Source organism: Myotis myotis, unplaced genomic scaffold (genome assembly GCF_014108235.1).
Source record: "Myotis myotis isolate mMyoMyo1 unplaced genomic scaffold, mMyoMyo1.p scaffold_m19_p_12, whole genome shotgun sequence".
NCBI lineage: Eukaryota > Metazoa > Chordata > Mammalia > Chiroptera > Vespertilionidae > Myotis > Myotis myotis.
Window position 1 is genome coordinate 31109136 of NW_023416316.1, and position 22317 is coordinate 31131452.

General features: G+C 41.5%; 1 protein-coding gene across 4 annotated transcripts in view; it reads right to left on the reverse strand.

The window, feature by feature from the left end:
* Nucleotides 1–700: 700 nt before the first annotated feature.
* NTRK2 (neurotrophic receptor tyrosine kinase 2) overlaps nucleotides 701–22317 on the reverse strand; it is a 325395-nt gene continuing 303778 nt past the window's right edge. For all 4 annotated transcript variants that reach the window (XM_036330677.1, XM_036330678.1, XM_036330679.1 and 1 more), the window contains 2 exons: nucleotides 7266–7424; nucleotides 701–6406 (listed from right to left, as the gene is read on the reverse strand). In XM_036330677.1, the coding sequence (XP_036186570.1) occupies nucleotides 6221–6406; nucleotides 7266–7424 (345 nt within the window). In that variant the 3' untranslated portion in view covers nucleotides 701–6220. The remainder of the gene's footprint in view (nucleotides 6407–7265; nucleotides 7425–22317) is intronic.

Here is a 22317-nt window from a genome sequence, read left to right on the forward strand (position 1 = left end):
CACACCCATAAATTGTTGAGATCGATTTTATCGATGAAGGATGTAGACTTAAACAGCATGATTTAAAGAAAATGAATAAAGTGGCATTTTATACACTGGGGTTGGTATCTAAAAATCCGTATCTATCATAGGAAAAACAGTGATAGCCATCCATAGGGAGGTGGTTATATTGTCTGCGCGGCAATTGACTTTAAATCCCTTGGTGGGTTTCTCAGGTCTGAGCTCTTAGAAATGATGATGATTCCATCTTCTCACTCCGTGCTGTATAACATGGTAGCCATGAGCCACATACGGATACTTAAATTGAAATCAAATAAAATTTAAAATTCAGTTATTTAGTGACACTGACCACATTTCAAATACCAACTGGACACATGTGGTCAGTTATTTAAGATATAAGTTGAAAGTGTCAGGTTAGGGAGGGCTTAGGGAATTGGTGCTGAAGACTACTTACTCTCTTTACCATCCACTAATGAACACTGCAGGCATCTACAGTAATCATATCTAAAATATAGGCAGACAGACAGACAGGAAAAGGGCACACCATGCCTTATGAAAATTCTATACATTTTTAAAGTAATCATGTCATTTTTAGTCTCTCTTTTGGAGGATGTTATTTATTGTTAAGACATCATTTTTATTAAATACACTGTAGTACAAGAGACTTTCCATGTCAGGTTGAGAGAAGGTGGTCACATGATTTACAAACAAAACTTTTTATTTTTAAACATTGATATTCTGGTGTCACTTTGAAATCAGCCAAGATGCAGTGGGTCTTAGTAAAGCAATGGACCTCAAAACAGATTGCAAAACAGGAACCAGTAATAATTAGCACAGAGACGTCACATTAAAAAGAAAATAAAGCAAATAAAGAGTTCCAAATACCAGGTCACAATTTAAGGGGCAATATATCTTCAGAGAGATATTGAAATGTGTGTGTGTATGTGTGTGTATGTATGTGTGTGTGTGTGTGTGTGTGTGTGTGTGTGTATGGCCCGGATATATACAAACATCTCTCCATGTACAGAAGCAAATGCAGAGAGTGTCCACATCTCTAGGCAGATTTGTAACTGACAGGTAATGATCAATGAAGGCAGGGAGCAATATTTTACCATAATTTGGTCATTTGTCAAGAGATTACATATTTAAAGTCCCCATTTAATTCAAAGACCTTGCATTTAAAACATTTCCAGCAGTTTTATACATTTTTAAAGCAATAGTAAGATATACAAGCTGCAAGATGTAGGCTGTTACATTTCATTTTATGTTCTCCAATTTTCTTTTTCCAGTTCAACCATGACTATTAGCAGCTTTTATTATGCTTGCTCCAGTATGTTCAACAGTCAGCCAACCTTCACTTAGGATCATTTTTATGAATGCACAGACCAAAGGAATAAAACAAACACAGACCTGGCCTAGAATGCATAGACTAAAAAAATGACATCCCATGTTTTCCCATTTCGTCTCCTGAGACGTATGGTAAGATGGCAAAATAGTTGCTTGGTTGTTGATGTGAAATTCACAGTGTTTTGCCTGCAACACATATACATATACATATATATATTTTTTGCTTTGCTTTGTGTTTGTGATAAATGGAGCAAAATAAATAGATAGATAGATAGATAGATAAATAAATAAATAAATAAATAAATAAGAGAAAGGGGAAGCATCAGAACCTAAAGATATTGAATAACCTTTGACTCGAGAAGCAGTGATTCATTCCAGCCTTGACAACAAGAAAATACCCTTCATGTACTGTCATATTTAACTACAAATACCACCCACCTCTAATTCTCTAGAATAGCATTTGCTATCACAACCTGGGAGTCTCTGCATTCCACAATGACGCATTGTAAAGAAACTGCTTTAACTGCTCACTTAGCCATCTGAGGAGTTAAATCACCAGCCATCCCTCTCGTGAAATTTTCTGAAACAGTGATGGAGGCCAAATCAAAGGTCAAACATTGGAGATAAAAGTCCTCCATTGAAAGGGAAGAAAGAGAGAGAGAGAGAGAGAGAGAGAGAGAGAGAGAGAGAGAGAGAGAGAACTGAGGGTGTGTATATGCAGTCATTTATCTAATTAGACACATAATTTAATGCTGTTGGCATTATAGAAGGTCCATTTTGCAAAAGGAAAGGGTAAAAAAAATAGCCTACTTCTGACCAGGAGCTCCTTTCCTCATGGTTCTTTGCCAAGGACAGACTTGTGCCTTGTTGTTGCTTGTGCTCCCACCTGGATGTGGGAATTCCTCAGAGTTGCTCACCTCAGTGTGGGGTCTTGGACTTCTCCCCATTGGCCTTTGAAGCACTGGGCTCCCAACATTTCCACTCTCTCTGGAATGTCTGAACTCTGAACACAAGAAATAAAGGGGTCATAGTGGGACAAGATGAGCTAACACAAAGGAGCAAAAAAGATGAGAAAAAATCCATTTTCCTTTCTTGGACCTTTACAGAAGGAAATCTAGCTCAGTTCGCTTTTTTCTTTGCATGGAGCCAGAAAAAGGACTCGGTGTGGTGGGATGGCTTTGAGTCAGTTGTTTTGGGAAGCACATTGTCTTAACCAGGCTTTCCTCCCGTGAAGTACTGCACAGAGTTGAGAAGTGTGGTGTAGTCCTATCCACATGGAGAATGGAAGCACTCACAGCAACACGACGTTAAAGAGTTTTGGTTATGTAGCAGATTTTAAGCAAATTATTCATACTGCACCCTACTTATAATTATCTCTATTACTGTGTGCCTATACATTTATACATAAGCACACAAACACACTATGTTTGCGTGCTTGTCTATGTATAAATCAAGTATTTATAACACACATATAAATACATAAACATACCACAGGTAGCGCTGATGTAAACACATATGCATAATATGAATTCTGATATAATCCTTTATAGCATAGTTCAAAATATTTTCTAAATAAGCCTGATTATGACATTGGTTCAGTGTACAAGGATTTAGCTGAAGCTATGAATATGATTATATACCACTTTATCTCAGCTGCTTGTCATCTCATGTGTTTCATTTTGTTCTTCTAACTTCATATCCTGCTTCATGAATTTGTTAGTGTTCTTTCTTTCCTGGGTTGGAGTCTCTGGTGGACTGAATCATGAACTTCAGAGTCAGAACATTTAGACTCAGTCCCAGTGGTGTCAGAATCTAGCCTGCAGATTTCTAGCATGCCATTGAACTTCCCCGAGTCTTAATTTCCTCACCTATAAAAAAAAATGGGACTCATTTGCTAACATATGTGAAAACCGTTTAGAAAACTAGGAAACAATTTATTAGTGGGAATGACTGTCAGAGTTTGGGCTAGAGAATTAGGTCTGACACTATTCTTGTTGCGGCTTTTAATGAATTTGATGGCAGGCTAGGTTTTAGAGTGAGATTGCTCCTTTTCTAAAAGTGAGAAGAGCATGAGAAGAGGGGATTGTGGAGGACCAGTGTGGAACACCTGAAGATATTCGGTGCTTCATTCAGCTACTTTTAAAGCAATCTGGTATTCTTTCAATGCAAGACATTGCTGAAATCAGTACATACTCTTGAGACAACAGAGGGAAAAACAAGAAGCATATAAATAACTACAGAGCTTTGCACTTGCATAGAACCTTTCATTTCAAGACCTTGAGGGACTTGTCAAAAGGTAAGGAGAGGTGTGTATTTGTTTTTGCTTTTTTTGCTTTTATTCCTCAGAGGAAAACAACACTGGAATGGAATGGGATGCTCCCATCTTCTCATGTGCCTTAAACAAATCCTTGCTCTAAAACTGCACAGCCTTCCTTGAATTTGATCCTTTAGAGCATTGCCTCTTTGCTCTCCATTAAAATAAGACAAATAAGTTGCAGCTTCTCCTCCCAGAGCAGCTGGCCAATCCCGCAGAATGGCAAACCTGTGCAGGTTTTCAGGTCACCGCTGATGGAATCTAGAAAAGTTTTGTACAAATCTGCCCCTTTTTACTGCTTCACAGAGTGCCACAGTGTTTTAACAGTACCATGGGTCCTTAATAGGATATATACGTACAGGTATATATCATGGAGATATGGCTTTCATTATATTATTATGTGTATTCTGGTGGGTTTTTTTCACTGACAAAGAGAAAAAACATCTCAACTCCACGATCTATAGGCCAGCGCAGAGCTTGAAGAGACTGTAAGGTTTGTCTTGTCCGACCCCCTTCACTTGACTGCAGATGCTAATGGATTTCCTTTTGTTCTCTGTGAATTGACTTTTTTTTTTTTTTTTAGACTGGCTTTTTCAAACCCTATAATGAAAAATAAGGGTGTTCCAGTAATTAAGGGCACAAGCAAAACCTAAACAGAGCAATTGCACCTTCAGAAACAAATATGAAATAAAATGACTTAAGATGAATTAAAATCACTCCCTTTCAATCTGGCTCGTGTTATAAAGATGTCAAGTTAGCAAAATTCCCCTCACAGAGGGTATCAAGTTTTCTTGAGGAACAGAAATATTGTTCTTCCTTGGTGTAACTGATCACCCAAATAACTGTAAATTTCTATTTAAATTTACAACCTCATTTCACAAAACCTGTGATGGTGCCCAGAGGCACACCTCCAAAGCTTGGTCTGGGCATAACCTCCCGTTGGCATGCTGTGCCTAATTTTTTATTTTACTTCTTTAAATGGAGTGAAGGAAACAAAACAGCATACTGACAGTGGAGTACACTTGGAATGAAACCACTCTCCCAACCGGAGCCCCAGCGAGGACTGGCCTGCATACACTGAACACCAATGCATACAACGTGCCCGGAGATGAGGTGTCCTTTCTCTCGGGGACTGACTTAGCCCTTCCCACAGTCCCACAGTCTCACAGTGGGTTTGACGTGCATGAGGACATCCGGGTTTCAGGGTCCGTATTTGTTGAAACCCATCACCACCCTACGGCCCAGAGACATGTATACCCAGCTAATGAGTTCCATTAGCTTCCCCTCATTATGTAAGTTACACCTTTTATGAATCTGCTCTACATGGCAGGGGCACGACGTCTGGAGCAGTAGTTTCTGCATACAAGGTAGTAATCGACGAAGACCATGCACAATTTTGCTTGCACAGTTAAAAGGACAGGCAGGTGGCGGGTAGGGGTTGGAGGGAAGTGCTGTCTGAAAAGTTTGATATAAGAGAAGCTTGCCTCCGAATGTAGAGCTCTTCTTATCTTTTCCAAGTCCTTGGCTTTTCTACCCCATCCTGAAATGAGCTCTGGACAAGAGTCCACCTATTTTCAGAACTTGACAAAGGGTCATTTGATAACATTTGGAGAAACAAGCCCGTGCTATTACTGTGACCTACAAAGACAAGGATGTCTGAGTGTGGGAGGCACCATCTTCTCTCTCACGGAGCCATCTTTTCTCTCTACTACACTCTAGAGTTTCCGCTGACGGGAATGGGTAGTCCATGTCACAGAGTTCAACAGTCTTTTCACTCCTCAGAAAGGTCCTCAAAGGAAGGTGCCGAATACATTCCTCCCAGCTAACAGCCGCTCGGTTTTTCCTAAGTAGGGACGGATCCCAATGGTTGTCTTTGTTCCTTCCATATTGCGGTTCATAATAAAATCTTCTCTCTCTCTGGTTTCAGTCTCCCATACTAAAAGGGCTTTCCAGATTGAACACAAGTTTTCCTTTTTCACACACGGGCTTAAGCCATCCAAAAACAATAAGAAATGTAATAATAATAAATAAATAGAAGTGAATCCATAGAAACTCTCGATGTCTGTACAGCAGAAATGACAAAGTTTAAGTCAAAATTTGTTTTCCCTTTTTTTCATCCACATCAAAGGCAGGAATACAACAAGGCATTGTTAGTTGTGGTGGGCAAACTGGAGTGTCTGCTGATATAACAAATTAGGTTTGTTAAGGCCTTTGTCTATGCAGAGTTAAGAGTAATGCAGAAGCCAGATCGATTAGAAAAGAAAGGTAGGACTGTGAAGCAGGGAAGACAAAAAAAGTCAATACAAAACAAAAACTAGGGAACAAACCAAGGGAGATGGAAAGAGAGAAAGAGATAATGCCAAAAAGAAGTCCATACTGTGTCTACCGATGGAGAAGTACACATTGCTTCCCTCTGAAAGCTTTGTAGTGTCTTTGTTGTTAATACCGTCAGAGTAGAGAACAGCAGATTGATGGCATCCAGCAGCAGTGAAAAGACGTTCATCCTCTCAGCCCATCTGAGGAGGTGCTTTGGGAAGGATCGGTCTGGGGGAAAGAGCCCTAGCCTAGAATATCCAGATAGACAGGAGATGCCTTGGCCAAGTTCTGAAGGAGGGTGTGGATGCCCTTGATGTTCTTCCTCATGTGGGGTTCTCGCTGCCAGCACCCCAGCATCAACTCGTAGACCTCCTGTGGGCATGTTCGAGGTCTCTGCAAGACTCTGCCCTGAGTGATGCATTCTATCACCTGGACAGAGAGCAAAGATAGGATCAGAAGAGAAACAGTATAGGGGAAATAATACAGGTGAAATAAATGGCAGTGCAAAGAGAGGGCTGCTTTAAAGGAACCCATTCAATGTTACTTCTTTTCAGAAAGAAGAGAGCAATTATTATAGATTAGTATATTGTGTTTAATTGGATCACATCCATTTTTCAAGCACATCGATTTCACCAAACTGGTGGAGAAATGATTTATCTGTATGGAATGATCCCAAACCTCATCCTAGAATTCCAGTTTTACTGGCCTGATATGGAACCTAGGCCACTTTCATGTCAGGGTGCTGACTGATGAGAGATCCCCAGGCTGTAGAAATGAGTGGTCATTTTGGATAACAAATTTGGGTAAAAGACAGACTTGAGCCTGAAGATGTTAGGAGCCTAACCAAAAAGCTATGCCTCAAATATAGGCATATTTGCAAAAGGATTAGAATAGGGAAACAGAATGCTTGAGTTTTCACTAGAAGTGCATAGTCTAGTGAAATGTGCAAAAAGGAAAGAACCTTGAAACCTTCCTGGAATAATATACAAAAGCTAACTGGACTCTCAGGGTGCTGGAATGTCACATCTGCTATTAATTTGCTAGGTGAGCAGCACATAGCGATTTTTCGTCACAGTGGATGCCAAGTATGTCAGTAAACACTGTGATTTTCTTATGTTTCCAGAGTGACTATACTTCAGCCATGATCTTCAGCCATACAGCAAGCCATTTGGGAGGTGCTGCACCCAACAAAGCCACATAAGGCCTTGTCCTGTGTCCTAACTTTTGGTCAAGGTTGCGCCTCTCAGTGTTAGCCCCTCCGGAGGGTCTCACCCAGCCCACTGCACACCTCGTTGTTGGACAGCTGGTACCAGGGCTGTTTGCCATACGTGAAGATCTCCCACAACACCACCCCCAGGCTCCAGACGTCACTTTCTGTGGTGAACTTCCTGTACATGATGCTCTCTGGAGGCATCCAGCGGATGGGCAGCATCGTATGGCCACCAACCTGGGGGGAAAGGGGTGAACAAGGAGGCATGAGTCATCTCCACACAACATTTCCATTATCAGAGGAAAAGGTGCTTGAATGTATTGATTTTAATTGATTATAAACACATAAGGAAAATAAGATTTCTTTATAATCCCAATCACCAGAGTCAGAGGGCAAAGAATGGTCAACAAAATTTTTTCATATTATTTGCAATTGTCTCTCAGAACTAACTAGGAGCAGAGATGACAGTTGGGTGTTCATTTGGATAAACACACACACATGTATATCCTGGTTTGAGGATGACTCAACCTTCTAATCAACAAGATAACTTTGATGAGGATAACAAGTATGGAGCTCTTCATTCAAAAATGACCCACCAAGTAACTCTACTTCCTTAGCAAGGCCAGAGATTCCTTCCAATCTAAGATGTTAGGACAGTGCACAGTGCTTCCTTAAACAACTTCCCCACAACCCAGCAATGAACAAGGCAGAAATTATTCCCATTTTACAGATGAGGCAACTGAGATTCAGGTTGTGATAGACACAAAGAAGTCAGGTATTTGGACTCCAAGATCAGGACTTTTCTCTATGACAAGGCACTGCAACTGAGCTTATTTACAAAAATAAATAAGTAACTATGGTTTTGAAAAGCTCATTTTTAGTAAAAACATGGAGGGTGAGGCATTAGATGGCAAAAGCATTAGCACAGGCAAAGAGAACATTGTCTGACAAAGGAGACTCATTCATGATTTCCTACTTCCTGGAGAAAAGTGAAGTATTCCATTTTCATATTTGTAGCCCATTAGGGCTGTCTCATTTTAAAGCTATCATAAGATTTCTAGACAGTGGCCCTATGGGTGGTAGGTCCTACTTTTCATGCTGGTAAACCCCAGCATAACCAGCCCAAATGCTATGCCTGACCCTGGGGCAGCAAGTGGGCTTACAGACAGCTGAATCAGACCTCACTGACAACTCTCAGCCCCTGGGTTCTAAGACTAATGCCACATAGAGTTTCTGCCCAATTATCATTCTCAATATCCATTTCTGACTCATTAAAGGAAGGAAATGGACTAACAGTGCCTGAAAAATGCTGCTCAACTCCAGAGCCCAAGGAGCTGAGAGGGCCAGAGATGTCTAATTTGCTTGGTGATTTCAAATAGTGCTCTTGGCACCAAAGAAAGCACAAATGTGAAAGGAGGAGGGTGTTATTGTTGTTGTTTTTTGTGTGTGCAATGACTCCAAATCCAACAAGTAGGAATTTAACTTGCTGATTCTGGGTTAGGGTGTTCCCATATCCTTACTATTCAGCTTTGAATACACCAAAAACTCCTACACTCAGTAAAGGCTGGTTGCCCTCCTCAACTTTTGATTTTCTCACTTGCTTCTTACCCCTGCAGTGATAGGTAGTCACTGTTCAATGAGCACAGATTTCCCTCATGAAACTGCCTGGACATGCATTGCTCACCATCAGGATTGATAGTCAAAACACAACCTGTATGACACAGGCACTGACTGACCAGAAAGGATGCTGGTGGTTAACTAGTTTGAAGGTGTGTTCGCAGGGAAGAAGTAGAGAGATAGAGAACCATTTACATATATCTCCTAGAACCAGACAGCTGAAAAACACTGGGGTCCATTAATCTAGCAAGATACCATACTTACCATATTCCTTGTGGATCCCCAGCTGCAATGCAGTGGACAACACTGAAATCATGACATTAGAAATGCTGGGGTACAGGGCACACTCCAGTGTGCCATTTCCTAGTTAGGTAACCTTGACTAGTTGCCAAACCTCTCTGTGCCCTGATTTCTCCAAATATAAAATGTGGGTAACAATGAATAACTTCTAGGGTTATCGTGAGGTTAATACCTAAGCAGACAATATAAATTTCAATGCACTAAATACTTTCAAGGTGTTTCTTCCTTCTCTGTAATTTTACTGTCTGATTTCCTTAAAATGGGAAGCAGCCATTCTTGAGACATTAAGGAGAGTCAACACATACATCCTCCCATACTCCTCACCCAATGACAAGTGCTTTGGGGCTCTTGGGACTCCAGCACCTACTCTATCAGGTTTTCGGTCCTGTATTGCTAATGGCCAAATAAAAAGCTCCTGTTTCCTTTAAAGGAGAAAAAACAAGGTTTTAAATTTTGATTTACATGTTTTCCCATCTGATCATTTATTTTATGCTTGGACAGATTTTTCACTTTAATTCTTTCAAGAATCCCTTCTGGGATTTCACACATGCTGTTATAAATAATGCTTTCCTTGTACTGATGTCAAACGGGTGAGTGTGGGAGAATCTAATAAAAGTTCAGATAGGGTTCACAAGTTTTCTAAACCCATTTATAACATTTCTGAACATTTCTTTTGCAGCCCTTTCTCAGGATTTTAGAGCATGTCACACACACACACACACACACACACACACACACGGAATCACTGTGGTTACAAATTAACGTCATAGGATGGTTTTTGGAATCTCACAAAACCACATACTGTGCGGCAACAAACACAATGAGACATTTGTTTTGTATTGTGCTACTTGGCAACTTGCCCTCACACCCTTGCTTAAATATTTGTGACATGGAATACAATCTCAAGTATGACATTGGGAGTCAGAACTGTTGCTTTGACAGTCGGATATGCCTCGGTGCCTGAAGAGACTTTCCAGGGATCCATGTGGGTCAAGCCATGTGGCTTTTTCTAAACTCACCAGATAGAACTGATCAAATGGGAAACCCAGTTAGCTGGGAGTTGACGTGGACTTGTAATTTTTATTTTCCTCATCCCCAGAGATGGGGGTTCTAGTTCTATAATTACCTATCACCACTTCACCACCATAATCATCCATCAACACTTATAACCTCACCTTTACAAAGAATTTTACTCAGTTATCTCATTTGAACTCAATAGTTACCATTTGGGGTGGGCACTGGCTTGCCTTTGTATTACAAACCATGTCCCCAAAGTTCAAAAAGTTAAGTAGCTTATCTAGAGCCAAACACATAATGCCTCCCCCCTGATGCCTCTCATTCTGATGGGTCACTCGTGTTTCCAGCTTCTGCAGTCTCCAACAACTGCCCTGTGTGTTTAGCCAGCAAGCTTATTTGTGGCTCCTTAACTAAGCTTACATGACTCAAGTCTGTTGGAAATTTTGATCTCCTTTCCTTTCTAACTACTTCCTGAAGATCTTAAAGGTAAGCTCAGGTTCCAGCATTTCAAGGAACTCTCTGTCCCTGCTATAGCACTGTACCTTTTCTAAGTACCAGGATGTCCAGTGCCCCTTAGTATAGCTCTGGTAACACTGTAGGGCAGCCACTCCCTGTTTTTGGTAACAGATCACATGCCTCAAGAAAGGTGGATGCTAATCAGTTATGTCTGACAGGGCATTAGGGGTTTGGCTGGTATGCATATCATGTCTTCAAGTGGGTTTCTTGTGAGTACTAGTATTTTGGAAGGAAATCTCAAAGTGTGCTTTTGAAGAGATCAGCATTTGCTACTTTCCTATCCATCCTCCAATAAATTCTCTAAACTCTTGATAGAACCAAGTCTTAGATTAAATGGTTGGAAACTGGTTCACCTATCTGACACTTCAAATAAAAACCATTCAATGAAATTTTCAACTTCTTAATAAAATGTAACAAAAATATGGGGTTTCATATGGAGTATAAAAGCTAATGTGTATGAGAATCCCACTCATCAGTTTGCCATCTGTAGAGTAGATGGGGATGGGAATGGGGGTAGGGGGTGGTCTATGGCAGACCTGAACTATTCAATCTGGGAATGAAGTCTAAAAGGATTTCATAATGCACAACATGAAGGGAGTATTGTTATATAGATGATAACTAACGTCATATCTTAGGAGGCTGGGGACCAAGGACAAAGGCTTAAGAAGAAAGGCTGGAGCCTTTCTATAGGCCCAAGGTAAAGAAAAGGGCTGAATGACCATCATGGCTGCTAATCATTGCAACATGGTGAAACCAGCAAGGCTAACTAACCAGTACAATGTCTGAGGCCCATGGCCAAAAAGAAATCCTATAGTGACTAAAATAAATTAAATTACAGAAAATGAGTTCTGTTTTTAAACATATCAAGAAAAGAACTGTTCATTTAGCTTTTCATGTGATTTCTATGACACCTCACAATTTTGATGGTGATATGTTTTGGTCAAACACAAAAATAACAACTGTGTTCTAGTTAAAATACCTGGGCTTTGGCATCTTTTAAATCTACCAGATTGAAAGGAACTTAACACAATAATTTCTGGAGAGAATATTAAAAAGCCCTTGGTAAAACTGTCCTGTGTTAGAAATTAATGATTTTATTATTTTTAAATCAAATTAGACACATCTAATCACTTCAACTGCAATGTTTATTCCTTACCCAAGAAATACTCTTTGGGTGCATGCTTTTTGGTCATTAGGTTATAAATTGTGAAAATCTCCCTGTCACTTAACAAACAATATGATTTATATTTTCTATATTGGAAAACTAGGATTTAGTGAAATGAAAGACCTTGCTAAGGAAGTATAACTATGAATTGATGACCAGCAGTACTGAAGACCACTCTATCCCACCACTATTCATGCTGAGAATCTAGGCTCTTTCTCATTTTTAAAAAATATCATTTTTTATTGACTTCAGAGAGGAAGGGAGAGGGAGAGAGAGATAGAAACATCGATGAGAGAGACACATAGATCAGCTGCCTCTTACATGCTCCCTACTGGGGATTGAACCTGCAACCCTCTTGGTACATGGGATGATGCTCAATCCATTGAGCCACACCAGCCAGGCTCTTTCTCATTTTTTTTACAAATATACAAAACATCTTTTTTCCTGGTACAAGTTAACAAAGAAGGCACAATTCATTTTCCAGGTGCACTGGCAGATAACAGAGGAGGTGACAAGCTTAGTTCTCCTCTTTCTGTTGGGCTTCACAAAAATTGCATCTACCATGCTCCTTGCTCCCTCATCATCTTCTCTTTTCCTACTACATTCTTTCTTCTCAGTGTTGCCTCCTCCCAGTCCATTCCTACGTCTGTTTCTTTGAATCTCTTTCAAGTCCACTTGTCCAGTTCTATTTCAAATATCAATGTTGCATTTACTAGTAGTCTTATCTGATTCCTTTCTTCTCTCTTCAAATGACCATGAATATCCCCACCATAACTCATTACTTCTTCACGGTGATGCCTAATCTCCTTTCTATGGCAGGCTGGAGCCTTTCTATAGCCCCAAAGTAAGTGCCTAGCTGGCTTTGAAACCACTGGTGATATAAAATGAGTAATGCTAATCTGGGACCTTCTAAACTCAACTAGCAAAACCAACGATGCCTGGGAGGCCACTTTTGGCTTGTGGTATTTACTCAGTGACTGAGTGATAACTTGTTGGGAAGCCAAACATTTCACTCCCTTAGAAACATGCAGGCCAAAGGCCAAAACCCATTAAGAGATGATTAGCTGTCAGAGGCTTTTGGCAGCATTAAATATTGAAGAGACTCCTAGACCTCCTCATGCACCCTTCACTCGGTTGCTCTCTTTCAGCAGTTTCTCTTCATCTGTTCCTTAACAATTCACGAAAGCTGTGAACTTTAAGAAATAGCTGGACCTTATTTATTTATTTATTGTGTTGCATCTGTAGTATGAACTTAAAAAGAGGAGAGAGAAACAATTTATGCAAAATATTCTCCCTGGAGAAACTGGAACCACTGTGGTCAGACTGTGGGCGCTTTCTGACCACATTCAGGAAGATAAGAATTCTCCAGTTAGAAAGAGTGATGAGGTGCTTTTGTGGTGTGTGGCTACTGAACCAAGGGATACTTCATGGGAAGGAAGTCAGCCCTTCTGGCCTTGCCTAGAGGTCCTGAATGTACACAGAACAAGCTGAGTCAGGAGGAGTGCTGGTGACATCCTGGGCCACCCTCTCTCGTACAGTGGGAAACGATTATCACTACACCTGAAATTGCTGTTATTTGTAGCCTAGAAAAGCTTTAATTATCTTTTACCATAGAATCTGATCATTATCAATCATATGGTCATAATGAAAGGGTTTTGACTTAGTAAATTCAAGCCAAGTGTTTTGGGATTAGTCAAAAAGAGGGCATGCTGGACCTTATTATTTACAATATTTCTGCAAATATTTTTTTTCTTCACAATTAAATCTCTATCCTGCCTTAACAGGGCAAATAATTATGTTTGGAGGGGAAAGGTCACAGAGCCATCATCGCTATCTCCGGACACTTGGACTCTAGGCGAACAGATGAGGCAAATTCAATGCAAATTTTGTACTGAGAATCTTATCTTTGTTCTACTATGAAGTAATAATACAAATAATAAAAATAACAACAATAATAATACCTCATGTTGGTATAACACTTCTTTTGCCTTTTTATAGCATTTCCACATGTATTCATCCTATAATAATTGTACCTGCCTCAAAACATGGTTGTAAAGATTAAATGAGTTGATATTAGAAAATCTCTGTGGTGCTATTATGTGATGCCATGTATAGGACATTCTTGATAAGGAAAAACTGTGGGAGTAGAAAACTCATGATTGACACGGGATGGGAATTGGTGGTACAGCAAAGGGACTTGCCCTACTAGAGCATGAGGGAATTTTGTGAGATGATGGCGATGTGCTAAGTCCTCATTGTTCATTGTGATGACAGTTAAATGACTGTTTGCCAAACTTAGAACTATACACTAAAAAAGGTGAATTTTACTATATGTATATCATACCGCAATAAACCTGACTTAAAAATGAATAAATAAAGCTCTTAAATTAATGCTTAGTGTCTAATAAATGTGAAAATTATATTAGCTATTGTTGTTATGCTAAGTATTTGAGTCTGCAATCATCTTATGGGGTAAGTCCCCCCATATTCTTTATCCCAGTTTAAGAGGTGAGGACTCTCCAGGCCCAGGGGCACAGTGACCTACCCAAGGCCACGCAGCTAAGAAGTGCAGAGTCTACAGTAGGGCCCAGCTCTCCAAAGGGATGGCACTCTTTCCGTTTTGCATCAAGTCTGACATGGTGTCAGATTCAGGGATAGGAAAGGCTCCCTGCATGAGTCTGCCTGCACTGCCATAATGAAATACCATAGACGTGGTGGCTAAAACAACAGACGTTTATTTCTTCACATTGGATTAAAGTCTAAGATCAAATTTCCAGCAGTTTTCTTTCTTTTTCTTTTTTTTTTTTTTTCTGGTGATGGCCCAGTGTAGCTTGTGTGTACACACAGAGAGAGCAAGCTTCAGGCTTCTTTTCTGGGCCCCACCCCTGACCTTATTTACCCTCAATTACTTCCTTAGAGGTCCCATCTCCAAGTATAGAGACACAGAGAGTTAGAGTTTCAAGATATAAATTGGGGGGGTGGGAGTGGGGGTTTACGCAAACAGTCTAATGCTTCCTTTTTTTATCCCAATGCACTTGGAGGAACAAGAATAACTTCAAAGTGTTGTACGATTCTGGTCCAGAATGTTATTCTGTGGTCTTTTGTCAGCATTTTCATGTCCCCAGAGTAAAGGTTCACCCCTACTTCTGTCTTCCCTTCCTGGGTGACTCTTGATGATTTTCCTGTTACCAATGAATTCTAGAGCTTAGCAAATGGCTTAAAACCTGCTTTTGTTCCACAGCAGCCCTCAGATTCAATTCATTTACAGTGTAAAACTTACAGCAATCTCTGCCTTCCCCTTCCCCTCCCCCCACTCTACCCCAATTTCCCTGAGGGTAACTAAGGAAGAGTGAATAGACCTGGGACTCTTAAGTTATATGGAGAGAAGGCAGAAGGGCTTCTTGGACTCCATATTGCCTTAAGTGACATTCTCATGGGTCCTATTGGTCCCTGCTTATGCACTATATACAATTTAAAGAGCCCAAGAGTCCCAGATCTAGAAGTGATTATAGTTTCACCTTATTTTACATTTGCTCTAATCAGGAGCAAATAAGCCTTCTCTCAGTAAAGCATGAAACTGCAATCACACGGATGTTTAAGAATCACATTGGGATCTAAAAACAAGCAGTCTTCATTTTAACAATTGAGTGAACTTCAACAGTAACAACATGCCCTGCCCCTTCCTGTAGTGAGCCAGCCATCCATGGCATACTCAGCCTCACACTGGGTGTTATATGTGCAAAGCCAGCTCAGCCAGGTTCGGTGAGCCTGAGAGGGGGCAGTGAAAGATTGAGAAAAGACAGACAAGAGAAAAAAGCTGGGTCTGGGTGGGACACTGTCCTCTCTGATGGAGAGCTAGTGACAATGCCACAGCCTGAAAGCCATGTCTTTATTTTATAGCCAGATTCCACGAGGCAAAGTAAGGGCATGATCAAGATGTTTACAACATTCTCTCTATTTTTTCGAATCTACTCAGTTACATGCACCTGAACTCTATCCAGCCCACATCACTTAGCCACGTGGGACCACAGGTTGGGACCATAGGGTCAAGCTTACAACTATAGCCTTTGGCTATAATTGTGCTGGGAGGGCTTTACCCTCCAAGCTGGGACTTGCACGTGGCTTTGCCACGAGAGGACCATGCCTCTCGTTAGTCTGAGGCTTGAATCTGTCCAAACACTGTGGCCGCTCTCTACACTTCCTCTGATGTCCTTTCCCCACCTCAGCCCACTAACTGTTATCAACCTTGATGGGGAGTTTCCTGAATGATCAATGGGCGGATGAAGCCTTTGGAAAGATCTAATATAGGACACTGACTGCCATGTGATGTTTGTACATATACATCACTTAGCAATGTAAATTTGTACATTCCAATGATACGTGTCATCAAAAAGCCATTTTTTTTATGTACAATATAACTGAGCTTTTTATGACCTCCTGTGCATTATGGTTTTTTAACTCAAGAAACCGTCTGACGCTTTAGCAATTGCAACCAGAGCATTGCACCTTTCGTGGAGAAAAGCCACAAAGGCTGGCATGTTTCTGAGCAAAGGCCACCGGAAGAGCAGGAGCAGTATATATTCATGCATTGTCTATGCTAAGGTGATTGCATTATGCTGGTTTAGTACAAAAATTCCAACGTGAAATTGTTTCTATGGAAATAACTCAAAAAGGCTGGTATTCCAGCTAGCTTTTAGAAAAGGAAGAAATCAATGAATTTTCAACAGAGCGGGGGGAGGGAGAACTCTCTATGACAGCTGGGATTACCATGATTACTGCTGCCCTGGGTGCATTATGTCCAGTAAGTGGAGAGGTTAGGTTTCTGGGTGGATACTACATATCTGTCCCATCATTAACCGCAGCTTCTTAGTTAACACTGAAGACACTGGCAGAATGTACATCCTACCATTAGCCTGAGATGAGGACTTAATACACTAGAGCCAATTAAAAATGGATATGGTTCTCTTTCCTTCCAGTTCACTTTAATATAGAAACTGATGCCGGTCCGCATAAGCGCAACAATAATGGGAAAGTTGCAAGGATGAAGAGGGTACCTCGGTTAGGGATCACCATCAGCTGCATGCAACTGAGATAGTGGCTTAATCTTGCAGTTTCTTCTCACTTACTAGAAGTCCTGAGGTTGCAGTCAAAGGCTGGTGGAACACTCTAAGAAGTCGTTTCAATGACATCCTTCAGGAGACATTTAAAATCTGCCCACTTCCTTCCACCTCCAGTTTGATCTCCCTGTCATTACCCTCCCTAGGCTACTATGACAGCCTCCTAACTGGTCTATCCATTTCCTTTCTCTCCATTTTCTAACCCACTCTCTATTTAATACTCTATATTTAATAGTCTTAAAATATTAATTGTATCAGATCATTTGTGTTTCTAGCATAAACTCTTCAACAACTTTGCACGGCCCGTAGGATAAAACTGAAAGCCACTGAAATGGCTGATAGCACCCTGGTTGACCTGAGTGCCTTCTTCCCTATCTCCTTTTATATTTCCCCCTTTCCCTGCAGTGATCCATTTGGTCTTAAATATGTCCTAGCACTTTCTCACTTTAGGTCCTTCACACATGCAGTTTTTCAATTTTTTTTAAACTTGCCTAAATTCCTCTTGTCCTGGGGACTTACCTTAAATACCACACTCTTTGGCACCAAGAAACACTGCTTACTTTCCCTTCACCATGCCCATCAATTGTAATGATGGGCTTTTCTGTGTGGTTATGTGCTTGCTATCGCCTCTGCCTGTAGACTACAAAGTTCATGACTGAAAGCACTACCCAGTGCTTGAATGCTTAGTAGGTATTTGTCAAATGAAGAGAGTGCATCTGGCTGCCTCAGGACTTGTGGGTAGATAGTTTGGTATGAAATAAATATGGAAGGAGAATAAGGGGCTAAAGCCAGAATGGCGGCTTTCTGTCAGCCTTATGTGGGGCTCTCAGCACAGGCCCCTTGGAACTGAGAGGGATATCAAGAGGGGAAAAGGAAAAAATGGCCAGTAGCTGATTTGCTTTAGAGAGCAACCCCTATTTTTAATTTAAACTGCAAATGAGAAATGGAAACACACATGTTGTACATGAGTAACAAACATATGGGATAATTTACCAAGAAAAGCCATGGAAGCCAAAATGAATGGGCTAAAGTGCCTCCTTGGTTGAGAAGAGGGTGTGAAGGTGCTGGGAGAAGTCAGAGAGAACAGAGGGGTTCAGTGCCCTGTCCATGGGTTCCCTGAGGCATGTCCCATTGGCCACTGCAACTTCACTCTGGGAAGCCATCCCGCTTCCAGAGACCCTGTTGTGGCCCCATCAGAGTTCTTATGGGAGGGACTCACAGTGGCAGATGCTTAGAAGTGGAGAGGCTTGTCCTGAAGCTGCCTTGGCATCACCTGTGCTTCAGCATCAGTTGTGATGCTGAAGAAGTAAAGGAGGCAGATGGAGATTAATCAGAGGAGGAGCCCTCAGCAGCATCACTGCCTCCTACATGAGCTACACTCCAACTCTCACCTGCCACCGTAGCTCCACAACCTTAAACCATGACCACAGTGCTATGGAGTAACTGAAGTCTGGAGAAGTTAAGCTAAAAGCCAAACCCCCATCTTCAAACGACTATCCATTTCCACCACAGCATATACTGTTAAGAAAAGCTATTAGAATATATTTAGGATTCTCAAACCCTCATTGTAGAGAACATAGATTGATATTTTTAATCACTGAGTTGATAATCATGTGTTTGTTTTGTATCATACACTCATTCAACAAAACTTTACGGAGCTACCTACGGGATGCTAGGCAATGTCCCAGGCCCTGGGGATGTGTCCTCATGAAGAGAAAGTAGCTGGTGATTGCTTTATGCCCCAAATCCTTATGAAGCTCTCATTTAGTGGGCGACACAGACCACACATAAATGAGTGGACATGACAATGTCAGGTGGTGATAAATACTGTGAAATAAAAAAGAGTAAGTGAATGGAAACGATAGAGGGCTGTGCTCCTTGGATGGGCAGGTCAGCAAAGGCTCTTCTGAGCAGGTGATATCTAAGCAGAGATCTGAATAAAGTGAAAGAACAAGACACAAAAATCAGGAAGCAGTATATCCCAAGATTTTCAGGTCAGCAGGAGCAAAGGCCCTAAGGTAGGTGCAACCTGATGTGCTGGAACAGTAAGGAGGACAGTATGGATGGAGTGGCTGTGGCAGGAGGTTAATGGTAGAAAGGAGGTGGAGTTTCACCCGAGGCCATCACTGGTGGGGTTTTATGTAATGGTGCAGCTGCACCCGATGGTGTGTATCTACAGCTATATGCCCACATCAGTATATATTTTATACCTTTACTTCTACTTCTAAATAATATGCTACATCAGATAGTATTTCAGGGCAAGCGACTTAATATTATGGGGCTTTACAACAAACACATAGTCTATGATATAAATACCATTACCATTTATTAAGTAGGGAAACGAAGACAAAGAAATGCAAGACCAAAGTCAGAATCAGGGTGTGAGGTGGTAATGAAAGGCAGATGTTTCAAATCCACTAATCTTGCCTCTTTCACGTTGATTTTTGCCTCTCATTTTGCACCACTTCCCCAAATCCACCTGGTGGCATGACCAGTTATGCAAGCCAGCTAAAGCAATCACCAGTCCCTTTCTCTGAGCTGTTTAGGAGGAAATCCCTTCTTTCCCCAACCCAGAGAATTTGACATTGACATAACTGCACAGAAGCAATAACCGATGCTTTCCTTTGCAAAAAGTGATAAATTTAGAGAACAAGTGGGTCTGACTGCATGGGTTTCCCACCCCTTTCTTCCAATGGAAGGAGGAAGGAGCAGTGGAGGGATCCTATTGCTTCTAGATCCTTCAGTGGCACAGACATATTTCTGAGTTTCTCAGGATGACTAGTGATAGCCCCCTTGGTATTTAGCTTTAGGATTTCTGCTGATGGTCTCTACACGCCTCTCTCTGTCAGTACTTGAGTAGGAGACTTCCTCTACATTACGTTCTTTTCCCCCCTGATTACATCCCCAATATTCCACTAGCTATACAGTCACATCACTGCTCAAGTCACCCTCTGACTCTTAAAACAATTTGAGTTTCCTTTGAGGAAGAAAGCTGTCCTGTGGTATCCCAGGGAAGAAGAGAAAAGATTCCATAATGCTGAAGTCCTTAATAATGGTCCCTCGGCATTCTTTCCTTCCTGCTTCTCAAACCCTTAGTCAACCCCATGACCATTTTTGTGTGTGAAAATTTTCCTTTCTAAGGTCTCTATCCCCATCAACTACATTTTGTTTATACCAGAGCATCTATTTAGGTACAGACCATTGGCATTTAGGATACTATATTTACTGGTTAACATCTACTTGAATCCATTTACAGTAATAGCTTTCATGAAACACATAAAGGTCTTTAAACACTACAATCTACTCTATGAACACAGACTCAAGGATAATAATTCTCTTCAGCTTTGAATTTGTCATTAGAGATGAAGACAAGAACACTCTAGAGAAGGACAAGGTTTATATTGAACAAATAAGGTACTGTAAATTAACTGGAAACTGTAGGGAAAAGCAGAGGTGGTTCCCAACTTAAGAACATTGGACTTTTATTTTTTTTAAATATATTTTTATTTATTTCAGAGAGTAAGGGAGAGGGAGAGAGAGATAGAAACATTGATGATGACAGAGAACCATTGAGCCTGCAACCCCGGGCATGTGCCCTGACTGGGAATCAAACCGTGACCTCCTGGTTCACAGGTTGACACTCAACCACTGAGCCATGCCCACCGGCTGAACATTGGACTTTTAAACAGACCACCTTTTCCAGTGGAGGTGTGTCCTCTTCTTACCCAAGGGTTAAGTGTCCCCCAATTTCCTCCCCATTTGGAGCCCATTCCTCCCTCCATCTCCTCCATCCCTTTAAACAGCACCACTGTCCCCACCACTATTTATTTTCAAAGCTAAAAACCTAGGAGCCATCAATGATTCTTTATTTTCCCTGATGCCCCCCGCCCCACCCCCATCCAAGTCATCAGCAGGTTCTTTCAACTATACCTGCAAGATATACCTTGAATGTACCAACGTGCCCATTTCCTCTGTTACCACCAAGTCCAAAGCCACATGCTTGCACCCAGACTCTTGCAATAGTGTCCTCTGAGCTCTCTAAGCTCTAACCTCAACTCAGCAGGCAACCTGCCTGCTTTCCTCTTATCCTTGTCTGGCCTGAGGCTAAGGACATCATTTAGGCTGAGGATATAACCTTGCCCCCAGAAACTGCCTCAAGGTCTTGGTCTGTTCCTGCTGCCTCTGCCACACAGGAATGACTCACTGCATGACTTTCCTCTTTGCCCCAGGGGCCAGCTTTTAGCTTTCCCCATCACAGTAAGTAGACCCGAAAAAACTTAATACTGGAACAGTCAAATAACGAACAATATATGCTCACGTGATTAGTTTGTTACAGGCTGTATTTTGTGAAACTTTCAGAAGAATGCTTAGTTTCTGAGAACTTCTTATCCATTTGCTAAACGTGTTAACGGTCACTCCATTGCCTCTCTGAATTAAATCACTAAAGTTACACCACTGTTTTAAAGTGGGAAAGGTGGTTCCTCCTGGAGGGAGAAATTAGGTTCAGCAGAAGAACCCAAAGCGATCTTTATAAAGTAGAACACCGCAGAGAGACCACAGCAACTAATAGCGTCTGGCAGCCCTGCGTAGCCACACATCTGAGGCTCACACCAGACACGGACCACAAGCCTCAGGGGTCAGGCTCTTAACGATCTCTGCTAATGAAAACTCAGCCAATCAGAACTGGCCTCATTCTCATAGTTGTCCTCTTGGGGTCTTCAGAAATTATGACTAGGCTTGCTTTGCATTTATATCACCCACATCCTAGGCAGGAAAACTGGAAGCTGGGCAGTGGAAGGTAGGAGGGAAGCAGGCGAAACGGTGGTCTGAACACCCTTTTTGAGTGACACGGAGGTATCATCAAGAGAATCATGCCTGACTGCTTGTCCCCAAAGGCAGGTCAAGAAAAGGTGAGGGTCACTTGTCGCATGAGGATCTCATATTTGATATAATCAGCTTTGTGACATTAATGGCCAATAGGCCATTAACTGCTTGAATGCTCAGATGAGGGCAGCTGTGAACACTACTCTGAACACCTCTGATGTCCTATATTAAGATACACAGTGGGGCTTTTCCAGGTGTTCCATGATTTAAAAACTCAGGCTTTAGCTGAAAGAAAGGGAGCTCTGGGTAACCCATTTTCCAAAGAAAGCTTCTGTGTCGGTCAGGGTTCAACACAATATCTGACAGCTGGATCAGATCCTGCTCCCCTAACAGAAAAAGCCCTACCATAACCACCCTTGGTAACCTGTCCTCTCTGTTGGTATAGGGAGAGACGTGGGGAGGGTAGTGAGCGAGAGCAACGGGGCCATTGGTCTGGGGCCAGTGTCGGAATGTTCCTGAAGAGACCTCATTTCTTTCTCTTCCCCTTCTCTCTGTTCCCACACCTTCAACCTGA